The following is a 16,261-nucleotide window of genomic DNA, read 5'->3' as shown; positions in this document are numbered from 1 at the left end:
TAATCAAGAGACTACGCAGCCCCAACATCTTGCCACAAGTCTTCTCCAGCCCTGAACAAGAAGTGATAGTGAATCAAATTCTAAAACAAACACAAAATGCTCTAGATACTGGAAATTTAAAAGAATATGAGAAAACTCTGGAAAAAATATTCAGCCCGTTCAGGAAATATCTAAGGAGAAAGGAACAGTTATTGTTTCAAGTGAATAACTTCATTAAAACTAGACTAGTTATAAATCTTATCAAGCATTATGAGTACAGTATTAGAATTTCTACCTGGCTGCTCTGGTGGTAGGGATCCCAAGATAATTCAGGGCCTCACTACAAAGAAACTCTCTTACTGAAGAGCGGAGAACAGCACGTCCATCACCATCTCTGCAAACAGAAATCCAATCAAGACACAGTACTAATGCAAAATTACTTTTGATGAACACAATGTATTACAGTTACCGAGAATAGGGGGTTTTCCCAGAACCTTTCAGCTGAAGCTCCCATCTTGTGCCATGCCTGTAGAAAGATGCAGAAATTAATTTATAAGAATTCATCTGATTTCTGATTATTCCATGTGAAATATTTTTAAAAGTTACTCTTGAATTATTTAATCGAAGTCGTTCTAATTCTACTATAGATCTCTTAAAAAAAAAGACATTATTTACAGGTATCAATTTTTTGGAGCACAGAAGTTCATTCTGGTCTTCCAACTTTTATTGCAGTTTTGTTTCATAATATCAATTTTCAAATTTACTGTTATGTAAATATTCCACATTTTTTACAACACAATGAACACAGTCTTGTCCTTTTTAGACTAAATGTGGAAGTGGACCTAAAGGCAAGAGGCACAGTAGGTGGAGGGCAAGAGGAAATTTCTCATGCAACTATGTGAAGTACTTTTCTTGAGGGATGGCAACAAAAAGTCACCCTTACTGACAAAGGCAGACAGGACTGAGGTAGCTGCAGAGGTCTGTCGCTTTATTGCAGCTGCCAATTTAGCACTACTTCCACCAGTGTGATAATGACTGTCACACATGTTCCAGGGTGCACATTTCAAACATGAAAGGTGCTACTAAAACACTCATGCACTAACAGCCCACTGATCTTTCACTATAATTAGAACATGCACATTTGATAACTTATCAGCAAAGATTTGTGTGGGAAGAGGATACCATTGCAAAATATGGCTTTGACATGACAAATATCTCAGGCACACATCATATAATGCTTTATTGAATTGCATCAACTCTACAAGGTGAATTAGATTACATTTTACTCTAAACAAAGCAGCTTAATGTTTTAAAGTTATAATCTAAGCATTGCCTTGAGGACAGGAATACATCTGAGCTCAGTTCTCAGTTCTACATACATTAATGCAAAGTAATTTGCCCTCAAAGCTAGCTGCTATCTGATTCTTCCCATCCTATATACCTCATCTCACTACTGCTCTTGCTTCCTCAGCATCTTCATCATCTGTATTGACTCCCTCAACAACTGGCCCTCTTGTGTAATGTAACAATTCTGTAATTCTGGAAACAAATTAGATTCAAGCCACATAATTCAAATCTCTCCTAAAAATGTTTTTGTTTACCTATTGGTGTATGCTCCAAGCAAATGGGCTCTTCCATCACCCAGCTGGCCAGCCCAGACTCCAAACTGTGTGTAAAGATAAAGAAAATAAATTATTTAACGTCATGATTTGGTGATGCCGGTGTTGGACTGGGGTGTACAAAGTTAAAAATCACACAACACCAGGTTATAGTCCAACAGGTTTATTTGGAAGAGCCACTCCGAAAGCTAGTGTGCTTCCAATTAAACCTGTTGGACTATAACCTGGTGTTGTGTGATTTTTAATATTATTTAACAGTTTGTTACATTCCATAAACTCATCAATTGAAAAATTACGAAAGCAGTTTAAGACAACATTAGAAAAAATGATTCAAATTTCTTTTGCACACTGTGGATTTCCTTTTAATCTCTTGTCCATGAAGGTAATGATTCCTACTGGGATACACTACTAGAGATGCCATTAGTCCTCTCGACCTTTGTTTATATAGGCGTGTTTCACATGTGAACCTGGATGATGAGCTTGATAGAGTGAGGACAAAATGAGCAATAACAATTGAATCTTTAGTGTTTCACTTAATGGTACACAAGCCATTTCTAAGAGTAACGGTCAATCAGAAATGGAAGTGCAACCAACTGCTATTTTTATTGAGATCAGCTATTGAACCAGAAGCATTCTGGTATATATGGCTTTTGCTACATGCAATAAAAAATCATGGAATCCCTACAATGTGGGAGCAAGCCATTCAGCCCATCGAGTCCACATCGACCCTCCAAAAGGGATCCCAACCAGACCCACCCCCTACCCTACCTCTGTACTCTTACATTTCCCATGGCTAATCCACATAGCCTACACATCCCTGGGACAATGGGCAATTTAGCATGGTCACTTCACCTAACTTGCACATATTTGGACTGTGGGAAGAAACCAGAGCACCTGAGAAACGCACACAGACACGGGAAGAATGTGCAAACTCAACACAGGCAGACGCCCAAGGTTGGAATTGAACACAGATCACTGGTGCTAACCAGCAGTGCTAACCACTAAGCCACCATGTCGCCCTTTTGAAGAGCTAATTTTGAACTTGCCAGGAGCATGACCTGGCTCATAGGCATAATGTTATACACTCAGTCCTTGTCATCTACCAATTTGTTACCTATGGATCAATGTACTCACAAAGTCAGCCCTCGGCACCATACTATATGGTACTACAGAATTAGATTAGATTAGATTAGATTAGATTACTTACAGTGTGGAAACAGGCCCTTCGGCCCAACAAGTCCACACCGTCCCGCCGAAGCGCAACCCACCCGCCGAAGCGCAACCCACCCATACCCCTACATTTACCCCTTACCTAACACTACGGGCAATTTAGTATGGCCAATTCACCTGACCTGCACATCTTTGGACTGTGGGAGGAAACCGGAGCACCCGGAGGAAACCCACGCAGACACGGGAAGAACGTGCAAACTCCACACAGTCAGTTGCCTGAAGTGGGAATGTAACTGCTTCTCATCTTGCCTTCCTCAAGATTACTCTATTAAAGATATATGTATTTTCATGATTTTATTAACATTATTTTAATGTGTTTATGTTTATTTAGAGGTTTATTAGGTTCTAAGGTGTAGTGATTGGAAGCAGGTAGACCTCATTGACTACAAGGTCCTTGAATGGGGTTGATAACTTGGGCCAATCAGGAGGCACTGGCTGACTAATACTAACAGAGGATATTGTTTAATAAAATTTAAAAAAAAGAGAATTTAGAATCTCCTTGGTTGAGAAGATTGGCTCCAAGCTGCCTGGCCACAGCCTGTGTACTGTGCACAACTAAATAGAGTGAGTTGGTGATGGGAAACCAGCCTCTGTGCAATTATTTTAGTGGCAACAGGAGAAAATAGTACATGCCTAAAGAACATTCACTTGCAACAGTCATCTTGGAGGTGGGGTAAGTATTTCTGGCATCATACCTTTATTTGGAAAGCTTGACTTTGATCCTGCCATGGAAGCCTGAGCTCAGTATGTGGAAATAATGTAATATTTCTTCCAGGTTAATGACATTGGGGCAGATGAACAGCAACGAGTAATCCTTCTGACTGCTTGAGGACCAGCAGCATTTTTGGTTAGAGGGGGCTTAAGGCTTAATCTTCCTAGAGGCACCCGACACTAGAACCTTCCAAGAGTTGATGGAGTTGATTAAGGAATATTATGACCTCAAGCCTTCTCTAATCCTGAGGTGCTATCAGTTTTATTTGGCTTTTAGAGCATCAGAGAATCAGTATCAGGATTTTTGACAAGATTAACATGACTGACAGAGGCATGTAATTTTGGATTTATCTTGAATGAAATGCTGACAGACCATTTGGTATGTCGGATTAATGATGTAACCATGCAGAAGTGCCTACTAGACAACTGGACTTCAAACAGGTACTACAACTGGCTTTGTCATTAGAAAATGTAGCAATTGTAACATGGGAACTACAGGGCATCCCAATGGAAGTGGACACCTACACCTGTCCATCTGAGCTTGATTGGAACACTACTTGATTGTAGGCACTTGCAGAGCCTCATGCAGGACATATCCTGAGCAGAGGAATCTTAGGACAGCTGACAACTTAACTCGACAACAAAGCTGAACTTTGACCAAGTGGCTAAAATGTTGTTCAAGATCTGGGCCGGCACAGCATTGTAGTTACTGCCGGTATACAAACTCGAGACAGCAAAGGAATCCTATAAGGCCAACTTGAGCAAGAAAACTCACAGGTTGGTACCCACAAGAGTGCTCACCCTGGAAAGTCCCCCTATGTGTGGGTTGTAACAATTGCTTAGTGATACCTAAATTGGAACTGATTAAAATTAACTTCTAGTTAAATGGTCACCCAGTTCCCATGAAGGTCAACACTGGCACAGCTGTATCTGTGGTTACCGAACCTGTCTTTAATAAGATTCACTCAGATCTCCCAATGATTAAGTTCGCGCAAGACCTCAGCCAGAATGTGAACAAGCACTGGGAACCGCTGCAAATTAAGGGTATGACTTCGGTTCTGGTCGCCTATGAGAAGCAATTGGTGCAGTTGTTACTGATGGCAGTAAGAGACTCAGGCCCAAACCTATTTGGGTGGAATTGGTTGAAAAAGATCCACCTAGATTGGCTCAACAATGTTTGAGTAGAAAATGGCGGCCTCAGTGAAATCCTATTGAAATACCCAGGAGTTTTTCAGAAAGGGCCTGGGACTATCAAAGCAGTCAAAGTCACTTTACATGTTGACCAGGAAGCCATTCCAATATTTTGCAAGACCCAGATGGTGCCATTTGCCTTGCAGGCAAATGTACAGGTGGAAATTAGAAGGATGGGGAGCAGAGGAATCATCAAAAAAATGCAGTTTGCGGAATGTGAAAGCGATTGTGAAACTTGACAGTTCAGTTCACCTTTGTGGGGATTTTAAGCAAATGGTTATCTTCCTCTTGGAGCTATCATCATCTAAGGTGTTGTCCCATGAAGGAAGATATAGTGCTGACATGTGATGCTTCCTAGTGTTGGTTCACCGGTGGCCCAACAGAGAAGAACACCCAATAGTGAATGCTTCTTGGACTTTGGCTGATGCTGAACACAAACATGTCCAGATAGAGAAGGAACGTCTGGCAGTCATCTTTGGTGTGAGGAAGCTCCACCAGTATCATTACGGATGGGGATTTGTCTTAGTAACAGATGACAAACTGCTGCTAGGGCTACTGAAGGAAGACAAGATGGTGCTGCCTATAGCTTCTGGGCGGGCCCTTATTCACAACACAAGTACAAGCTATACAACATCATCCAGGAAGCTAAGTGGCTAATGCGGATGCCCTGAGCCACCTCCCACTGGCAGATACTCCACTAGCAGTGCTGGCCACTCTCTGGTCACCGCTGACAATACCTAGCGGAGGAAACAAAGATCCTATCCTACCAAAACTAAAACAGCTGGTGGTAATGGGCATACAGAAAGGCCATCACAACCAGAGGTGAAACCTTTCTGGACCTAGTGAGACCAGATCACCATAGAGAATGGCATATTACTTTGGGTAGCAAGAGTAATTATCCTGAGTAAAGGTCGCCACAATATACTGGCTGACCTCCACCAGGCTCATCCAGGGGTTTCCAAGATGAAGATGCTAGCAAGAAAATAAGTCTAGTGGCCAGGGCTGGATGCCAACATTGTGCATTGGTGGGGCAGTGCCTGGAATGCCAACAAGGACAAAAATTGCAATCAATACTGACCGCACATTCATGGGAATGGCCAGGTAAACCCTGGACTCGGTTGCATGTTGACTATGCTGGTCCTTTCATGGGCTCAATGTTCCTGGTCACTGTGGATACCCATTCAAAGTGGTTAGACATGCATAATGTGTGTTCGACAAACTCAGGGACGACAATTGAGAAACTGCGAGCATCATTCACGATATATTGACTCCTGGAATTGGGACGTCATTTACCAGCAGGGAACTGGAGTATTTCAGCACATAAACCTAGGGGTTTTGATAGGGTCGACAGTGAGAATCTTTTTCCACGTATGGAGTCAGCTATTACAAGGGGGCATAGCTTTAAATTAAGGTGGGGTAGGTATAGGACAGATGTTAGGGGTAGGTTCTTTACTCAGCGAGTCGTGAGTTCATGGAATGCCCTGCCAGTAGCAGTGGTGGACTCTCCCTCATTATGGGCATTTAAGCGGACATTGGATAGGCATATGGAGGATAGTGGACTAGTGTAGGTTAGGTGGGCTTGGATCGGCGCAACATCGAGGGCCGAAGGGCCTGTACTGCGCTGTATTCTTCTATGTTCTATGTTCTATAAGGGCAGCTCCACACCATCCATTGCCCAAATGGAGGGGCAGAAAAAGCGATCCAAAAGGCTTAAAGAAGCAGCCTACAGCATCACTTGGTAGCAAACTGTATAGGATCACACCTCACGCAACAACAGGGATAGCTCCATGATGAAGTTGCTGATGGAGAGATGACTCTGCATCAAGTTAAACCTGATATTCCCAGACCAGAGTGGGTGCAACAGCAGGAGAGCCAATGCCAGCTACGTGACTCCTCCAAGCGAGAACTATTTTCATTTGGGAGACAAAGTTTGGTGCTGCAATCATGGAAATGGCCCTTTATGGGTACAAGTTGAGGTTGATGCAAGGTCAGGTCATGTGACTTAAGTTCAGGTAGATGAGGCAGTCCTGAACAAACATGTGGGTCACATGAAAGCAGACCATGTCAGGAGAGTTTCCACCTCTTCTTCCGGCAGTAATGGTATCAAGGCTGCATCCATCTCGAACTCTGGAATTTCCTCAACACTAGCCAGAGAAGGAGAACCTACAGTTTCTTACAGCATTTTTGTCTGTTCTGAGGGGCCGGGTATGTTTTGCTGTTGCCCCATTTGCGAGGTAACAGCTTGTGAGGTATTGGCTTACCTACATTAACAAAATTTAGAACGTCCTTGGTCGGCCTCTGTGCGGTTATTTCAAAACGAAAGAACCTTAGTTGTATTTTTAGTTATCTGCAGGAAGTCTATGCCTCTATCCCTTGTGGGTAATGAGGACTGAGTGTATTCCTATCTCCAAATGGACTGACTTTACGCCCAGTATTTTGTGGCATCACAAGATTAATTTTAATACATAGATTTAATTTTGTTTTGTCACATGTACTCAAGTGTAGAAGCATAGGAGTACAGTAAGTGTACAATGCTACCACACAGAGCGCATCTTAAGTACAAAGACAACTCGGGACAAAGTAGTAAGAGAGAAACAAAGTTTAAAAATTTATACACACCAACTAGAAAAGTAGAAAAATAAAGAAATAAATTATAGTCATACAGTACAGACCCTTTGGTCCAACTCGTACATGCCAACCTGACATCCCAATCTGACCGAGTCCCATTTGCCAGCATTTGGCCCATATCCTTCTAAACCCTTCCTATTCATATACCCATCCAATGCCTTTTAAATATTGCAATCGGACCTGCTTCCACCATCTTGTCTGGCTGCTCATCCCGTATATGCACCACCCTCTGCCATTAAAACATAACCATTAACTTCATTGTTAATGAATAAATGCATTGAGGGAAAGAAATTGCAATTTTCAGATTACCATTTGCTTTGTTTTACAAAATGTTTTCACATAACCGGAGATATTGTACAGTTAAAAATCTATAATATAGTGTATATTGTTGGCTGGTTTGCTGCATTTTTCTTCAGGAAGCATTTAGCTTATTGAAAAAAATTCAGCTAAAATTAAAAATTCCTAGCTTCAGCCCCTCAAGACAGGAATTTAGTTCAATCAAGTGTAGAAATTATCTTGACAGTCCCAATTAAGTATTTCCTCTAGATACTTAGTGTCACTGTGGTTATTGAAAATATACATTTACAGAATTCCAATCAGATAGTAAAAAAGGGTTGAATCATTAAACTGAAGAATGATTACTCAAGAACTGCACTTACTTTCATGTCAACAAAACAACTTACATGAAATGTATCCTGTAAACGCATTAAGAACATGATAACCTTAACAATTATACCATTAATATGAAGAAATACTTTAGAGAATAAGTATATATTTTCTATTGAAATGTTTTCTATTTAAAATATTCCTCCTGTGATTTCTGTTTTCTGAATACTGTAACATTGAAACTTTCTTTCTCATTTTCAGATCCATGTCTGTAGTAAACCTCCACTTAGAGAAACAGATTGAATAGCTTTTCAATAGTCAGGAAATTAATGCTGCAACACATCATACCAGAGGAAGAGATATTTAATTAGTAATCACCACAAATTACCCTAACTGCAGACATTTATTTCAGATCTGTGTTTATTTTCACTTTTCACAAGCCCTCAAGAATACTCAATGTCTTTGCAAATTATCCATATGCAAACAGAACCTGTTGCAGATAATACTGAAAATGTCTTCATGAAGTAAGATTTAACTATCATGCCATGGTCCAAGCTGCTGAATGTTTTACTTTGCAATCTATACAAAATTACATGCCTCCAACCCTGATCTGACTTTTATTTTAACTTCACCCTTACTTTACACTTCCCCATTTATGTGTATTTTCCTGACCAAGACATAATGGTGACCTGCTCCATGATTTCTGACAAACCTGTTTGTGTCAGCCAACTGACTGAGAAAAACTTACAGAAAATTATAACTAGAGATTACCAATACTTCAATACTTAACACACAAGGATAACTGAACTTAGCAGCACCAAGATCTAGCTTAAACAGATCTTACACTGAATACTCTTATTCTGGAACTGCAGTACATTACTAGTGATATTTATCAGGTTCTTACAATTTCTCTTTCATCTGTCTACTTTATCTTATTCAATAAAAATGCAGTTATACTGTGCATTGTTCAATTTTAAGCATCATCACAGCTCACCTTGTAAGACATTGAATCATTTTACTCATTTAAAAAGGAAAGGAATACAAGTAAAATAATAGGATAAATTATTTTCAATTACTTCATAACATATTTCTACTTTACCTGATGACCGCCATATCTATGAGTGAGAGGCACAGATCCAGGTAGAATTTGTGCACCACTAACAAATCGAATAAACTCCTTGGTCTCTGTTATAGACAGATCTAAATCCAATAGGTCTTCCACAACCTCCTGATTTAAAAAAAAATACATATTAGTAATGTTTACTGCACATTTACAGAACCCTGTAATTCAGACCAAATTCTTAAAAATCTGGTTATGCATGCAAGTTTAGTCAACCACTTTAAATCAGTTAAGCTGAAACGAATTCAGAAGTAAAATATTCTTTTCCTAATTAAAGGGTGGTTATGGTACAATGGAATGTCCCTAACCTGGACCAGGAGGCCGCAGTTCAAGTCCCTTTTGTTCCGGAGATGTGTTATAACATCTCTGAACAGGGTGATTTGAAAATCTTATCTTAACTAAAATTATTCATAATAAGACTAATTTTTATTTGTTCAAAGGATGTGGGTGTCACTATCTAAACTAATATTTACTGCCCATTCATAATTTCCTTTAAGAAGCTATTGCCGAGCTGCCTTTGTGACCGCTACAGTCTGTGATATAGGTACACCCTCAGTGCTATTGTTAGATTTATCATAATTTGTAGTCAGGCACATTTATGATATACAAAGAGAAATAAATGCTTGTATTGGCACTGTGCACATAATCTTCTGAAGCTGGTTTGCAAAAAACACGAGCAGAACTGAATTAGTGTTGTTGCATTGTTCATTGTATCTACGTCCAAGACATGTGTGACTAGAATCAATTGTTCTTTCTTTTAATCAATTGTGTTAATCAACTTCAAATTCCTGTATTCAGTAACAGGAATGCAGTTAGATTCACTCAATATCATATTCCCTATGTCACTAAAAAGCTTTAACCTGCAAAACTACGAATAGTTTTCTTTTTAGAATAAACTATCCCTCCCTCTGCATACAATGAGTACAAACAAAACCTGCATCATATGACACGTATACATAATTTTTTGTTCATTATACTTTAAAAGTTCTTTAGTGTCCTGAATAATTATTTCAAAGGTAGAGGAAAACAGATTACCATTTTCAAACGGAACACACTTCAAGAGTGACATCCTGAACTATGATTATACAAACAATGATAACAGATTATTTTATTTCCTGTTTAAGGGTATTATAAAACATTTTATGTCATAACAAAACAATGTCATACACTATTCTGAAGACAGATCAGAATACTGGAATTTTATAAATCAAACATTTATCATTTCCCCAACAGCAAAGTGAAATTTGTCTTACTGAGTCACATGGAACAGAAACATCCCTGTTCCAATCTGAGCTGTGTGCAATTAGTGGTCAAGACTGAAACTACGCTAGCTCCCCATTTCTAGTACCATACCACTTTAGAACCCTCCGAAGGAAGCACTCCAATTTTTCAAATACCCAGCATATCAGAATAACTTGTCATTTTTCAGAACTGATTTTGGCCCACTCCCCAGCATGTAATAGCAGAGAACTCCTAACCCTCAACATCCTAAGTGCCGAACTGACTGTGCCAAGCCCCTGAACTGAGATCAGATACTGGCTTGACTAATCGTGGCTTGAACCATAGACTCAACAGTTGAGTGCTGTAAAAGCACATGAGGTCAGGCAGCATCTGAGGAACAGGAGAATCAATGTTTCAGGCAAGAGAACTTCATCAGAAAGGGTTTCATTCCCCTGGTCCTCAGATGCTGCCTGACCTGCTGTGCTTTTTCAGCACCCACTCTTGACTCTGACCTCCAGTATCTGCGATCCTCACTTTCTCCTAGTTGGCTTGAACCGCGGACTGTCTATAGTTCCCTTAATTTGACCACTGACTCCTCTTAGACATTGACAAAATACCATTTCGTTTAACCACACATAGTGTGTTTGCCACAAAAGCTGCTGGCACATGCTATTGGTGTGACATTGATATGCATGGTGCCATACAGGGCAACAAGTCTTACTCCCTTGACTGAAGACTGCTGAAGAAGGGCTTATGCCCGAAACGTCGATTCTCCTGTTCCCTGGATGCTGCCTGACCTGCTGCACTTTTCCAGCAACACATTTTCAGCTCCGAAGACTGCTGACAACCACGACAAGCTGTTTAGCTTTGATTCTGGCTAAAAGGCAAGGCAAGACAAAAGTTCAATGCTTTAAATTCTGAATGAGATGGCAAAGCACAAAAAGGCAAGGCAAAAATGCAGTGAGAATTCAAGGTGACACAGAATGTACATGTGCTAAGAAGCAAAAAGCCCTGAGTTGCACCCTGCTCTGATGCATGAAAAGGGTGCCTACCTTTGCACACAAAACACATTGAAAGATATCAGTGCACTCTGAAGGGCACCATTGAAGTGTGTAACTGTACTCTTAAGTGAGTCAGAGATGTGCCATCATGAATTGGAGAGTCTGAAGAATGTCCTGTGTCAACCTCTGCAGATGAAGGATGTGACTGATTGCTACCCATGGAGTATGCCATAAGATGAGGGCATCATTTACCAAGATGGAAGCCCAGAAGAGCAAAGGATAAGCTGGAGCCACCATTTCCAGAACTGTCACTGTCTAGTTTCTATCCATTATGCTGGTGAATAGCAAATTACATAAAAATGAAGCAAGAATGTGCTGTAATTGGATTTAATGCATGCAAATTGGATTCCCTCTGTTTATGAGTAAGATTTATAAATCACCAATCAAACCTGAGGTGCAAAATCAGATTTATTTTTCTTGGGGTCGAGAATCTCAATCTTTTCCAATCTTGCTATTTCTTTCTCAATTAACTTGCCGTGTTGTTCAAGAGCTAGAAAAATTCTACCTATCGTGTTACATTCTTTGAAGTGTCAGTACTGCAAGCAGAGTTTAAAATGCTTGCTGATAGTATTTCATTTCTAGTTCACACATCGCAAACTCTCACTACACTTTGGAGATGCCGGTGTTGGACTGGAGTGTATAAGGTTAAAGATCACACAACACCAGATTATAGTCCAACAGGTTTAATTGGAAGCACTAGCTTTTGAAGTGCTGCTCCTTGATGAAGCTCCGAAAGCTAGTGCTTCCAAATAAGCCTTTTAACTTCCCACCACACTGATTACCTGATTTCCCTAAGTAAACAAAATCAAATGCTTACCCAATTATCTTTTTGTTAACATTGCTTGATCTTGAGTTCCATTTGGTTTCAAGCACTAGATCATAATGACTTAATCTGAAAGTTGGATTAAGGCTAGCTCAGAGGAGGCTACATTATCATGGAGATGGATAGAATTTAAAAAGGTTGTTTAGCTTCAACTTACCTGGTTGCATGTTTGCTGGGAGAAGTTAATTGTGGTTTAGAGCTAGGTGAGTTCTGAAGAGGTAGAGGTGGCACAAGTTACAAGTGCCATCGTTAGCAGACTCGAGGCAGTTAAGGCACAGGGAAAATCCCAAGAAATAGTGACTCTTTGCAGCGGGAAAAGGTTGGATGAAAAAGAAACCTTGGGAGTTACTTGTAGTCCAGTGCAGCTGAGAATAGGTTGAAAAAAGTTCACAAGCAGTACTTACATGATGCAGCTGAGAAAGATTACAGCTTAGAGAAATTCCGCAGGATGTCAGCTATTTGATTAATGCTGAGATTTTGCCAGGAATGAGACATTTGGGTGTTGTCTCAGAAGTCATGGAAACTTAATCTTGAGAGAAGAGACAAGGAATAGGAAAACAAAAATTAGCTGAGTTTTCCATTCTTTATTGATGTTCACATACCTATGCTTGAAAATGCTAATCACTATCTTACTCAAGAAGAGTTAAAACTTGAACAAGAAAAGAGAGGACCACCATGGTCCATAAAATCAACACTGATTAATGCCTTCAGGAGACTGTTAAGTATTCAAGTGCTGAAGTCACAGAAGCAGCAGAAGACAGGTAGGAAAACCAATAAAATGACCCATGGAATATTAGTCTTAATTTCATGGGGACTAAAATGAAAACAGTATATGGAGCAAACCTCGAGTATGATATGTAGTTCCAGGCTGCAAAGCTCAGCATAGATAAGAATGGCTTTGGAGATGGCGCACGACAAGTTTAATAAAATGATAAGTTAAATTATGGCTCTGCTGTTCAGAAGGGTGGGAAAAAGAGTAGAAAGGCTATAGTCATGGGGGATTCAATTGTAAGGGGAGTAGATAGGCAGTTCTGTGATCGAAAACGAGACTCCCAATGTATGCTGCCCAGATGCATGGGTCAAGGATGTCTCGGATCAACTGCAGAAAATTCTCAAGGAGGAGGGTGAACAGCCAGTTGTCGTGGTGCATGTAGGCACCAATGATATAGATTTTAAAAAATGGGATGAGGTCCTGCAAGAAGAATTTAGGGAGTTAAGAACCAGGTTAAAAAGTAGGACCTCAGGATCACTATCAGTTCCACATGCTAGTCAAGAGTAGGAATGATAGAATACTCAGGATGAGAGATGGTTCAGTGGGGAGGGGTTCAGATTTTTGGGACATTGGACCAGTTCTGGGGGAGGTGTGACTATTACAAATTGGATGGCCTACACCTGGACCGGACTGGAACCAATGTCCTTGGGGTGCTTTTGCTAACGCTGTTGGGGAGGTTTTAAACTAATGTAGCAGGGGGATGGGAACCAAATGGAGGTGGTTAGTGGACAGGACGGAGGAGTAACTAAAGCCTGTAAGGAACTAGATAATAAAGTCAGCGTGACTAAGAAGAAGAGTAGGCAGGAAGTGGAGGATGAACGCAGAGGGACTGGTAGTCTGAGGTGCATTTGCTTTAACGCAAGAAGTATAGCAGGTAAGGCAGTTGAACTTAGGACTTGGGTTAGTACCTTCGAGTATGATGTTATTGCGATTATTGAGACGTGGTTGAGGGAAGGGCATGATTATCAATGCTTCAGGCGAGATAGAGAGGGAGGTAAAAGGGGTGGAGGAGTTGCATTACTGGTCAAAGAAGGTATCACAGTTGTGCTGAAGGAGGGCATTATGGAGGACTCAAGCAGTGAGGCAATATGGGCAGAGCTCAGAAATAGGAAGGGTGCAGTAACAATGTTAGGATTGTACTACCAGTCTCCCAACAGCAAATGTGACATAGAGGTACAAATATGTAGAGAAATTGTAAATAGATGTTGGAGCAACACGGTGGTGGTGATAGGAGATTTTAATTTTCCCAACATTGACTGGGATTCACATAGTGTTAGAAGTTTAGATGGAGCAGAATTTGTAAAGAGCATCCAGGAGGGTTTTCTATAGCAGTATGTAAGCAGTCCAACTTGGGAAGGGGCCATACTGGGCCTGATGTTAGGAAATAAACCGGGTCAAGTGATTGAAGGTTCAGTGGGTGATTACTTTGGGAATAGTGATCACAATTCCATAAGTTTTAGAATAATCATGGACAAAGAAAACAGTGGTCCTAAAGGAAGAATGCTAAATTGGGGGAAGACCAACCACACCAAAATTCAGCAGGAGCTAGGGAATGTAGATTGGGAGCAGCTGTTTGAAGGGAAATCCATATTTGATATATGGGAGGCTTTTTAAAGAGAAGCTGATTAGAGTTTAGGAGAGATATGTTCCTGTGAAAATGAGGGATAGAAATGGCAAGATTAGGGACCAATAGATGACAAGTGAAATTGTGAGACTAGCTAAGAGGAAAATGGATGCGTATATTAGGTCTAGGCAACTGAAGACCAACAAAGCTTTGGAAGAATATCAGAAATGTAGGACCAATCTGAAATGAGGAATTAAGAGGGCTAAAAGGGGTCATGAGATATCCTTAACGAACACTGTTAAGGAAAATCCCAAAGCCTTTTATTCATATATAAGGAGCAAGAGGATAACTAGGGAAAGGGTTGGCCCACTCAAGGACAAAGGAGGAAAGATATGCATGGAGTCACAGAAAATGGGTGAGATTCTTAATGAGTACTTTGCATCAGTATTCACCGAGGTGGGGGACATGGCGGATGTTGAGGTTAGTGATAGATCTTTGATTACTCTAGGTCAAGTCAGCATAAGGAGGGAGGAAGTGTTGTTATTCTAAAAGGCATTAAAGTGCATAAGTCCCCATGTCCAGATGTGATCTATCCCAAGTTACTGAGGGAAGTGAGAGAAGAAATAGCTGGGACTTTAACAGATATCTTTGCAGTATCCTTGAAAAGGGGGGAGGTCCCAGAGGACTGGAGAATTGCTAATGTTGTCCTCTTGTTTAAGAAGGGTAGCATAAATAATCCAAGTAAATATAGATCTGTGAGCCTGATGTCAGTGGTAGGGAAGCTACTGGAGAAGATACTAAAACATAGGATATTATACCCATTTGGAAGAAAATGGGCTTATCTGTGATAGGTACGATGGTTTTGTGCATGGAAGGTCATGTCTTACAAACCTAATCGAATTCCTTGAAGAAATGACAAAATTGATTGATGAGGGAAGGGATGCAGATGTCATATACATGGACTTTAGTAAGGTGTTTGATAAGGTCCCCCATAGTAAGTTGATATGGAAGGTGAAGTTGCATGGGGTCCAGGGTGTTCTAGCTAGATGGATAGAGAACTGGTTGGACTACAGGAGACCGAGAAGTAGTGGGAGGGAGCTTCTCAAAATGGAGACCTGTGACAGTGGTGTCCCACTGGGATCTGTGCTGGGACCACTGTTGTTTGTGATAGATATAAAAGATTTGGAGGAAGGTGTAGGTTGAGTAGCAGATAGTGAAGGGGACTCAGAGAATACAGCAGAATACAGATAGATTGGAGAGTTCGGCAGACAAATGGCAGATGGAGTTCAATCCAGACAAATGCGAGGTGATGCATTTTGGAAGATGCAATTTCAGAGTTAACTATACAGTAAACGGAAAAGTCCTGGGGAAAATTGATGTACAGAGAGATCTGATGTTCAGGTCCATTGTTCCCTGAAGGTAGCAATGCAGATCAGTAGAGTGGTCACAAAGGCATATGGCATGCTTTCCTCAATCGGACGGGGTATTCAGTACAAGTGTTGGCAGGTCATGTTACAGGGTAAAAACAATGACTGCAAATGCTGGAAACCAGATTCTGGAGTAGAGAGGTGCTGGAAAAGCTCAGCAGTTCAGGCAGCATCCGAGTAGCAGTAAAATTGACGTTTTGGGCAAAAGCCCTTCATCAGGAATAAAGGCAGAGAGCCTGAAGGGTGGGGAGATAAGTGAGAGGAGGGTGGGGGTGGGGAGAAAGTAGCATAGAGTACAACAGGTGAGTG

General features: G+C 40.8%; 1 protein-coding gene across 3 annotated transcripts in view; it reads right to left on the bottom strand.

Moving 5' to 3' along the window:
* LOC122550062 (protein adenylyltransferase SelO-like) overlaps positions 1 to 16,261 on the bottom strand; it is a 113,654-nt gene that overhangs the window by 82,290 nt on the left and 15,103 nt on the right. For 2 of the 3 annotated variants that reach the window (XM_043690536.1, XM_043690537.1), the window contains exons 3-6: positions 9,064 to 9,192; positions 1,581 to 1,645; positions 449 to 505; positions 275 to 373 (exon numbers count right to left, since the gene is read on the bottom strand). In XM_043690536.1, coding sequence (XP_043546471.1) covers positions 275 to 373; positions 449 to 505; positions 1,581 to 1,645; positions 9,064 to 9,192 — 350 coding nt within the window. The remainder of the gene's footprint in view (positions 1 to 274; positions 374 to 448; positions 506 to 1,580; positions 1,646 to 9,063; positions 9,193 to 16,261) is intronic. The other variant, XM_043690538.1, reaches the window with a different exon arrangement.

The sequence above is a fragment of the Chiloscyllium plagiosum genome, chromosome 5, assembly GCF_004010195.1.
Source record: "Chiloscyllium plagiosum isolate BGI_BamShark_2017 chromosome 5, ASM401019v2, whole genome shotgun sequence".
Lineage (NCBI taxonomy): Eukaryota > Metazoa > Chordata > Chondrichthyes > Orectolobiformes > Hemiscylliidae > Chiloscyllium > Chiloscyllium plagiosum.
This window is presented reverse-complemented; position numbering and strand designations above follow the sequence as displayed.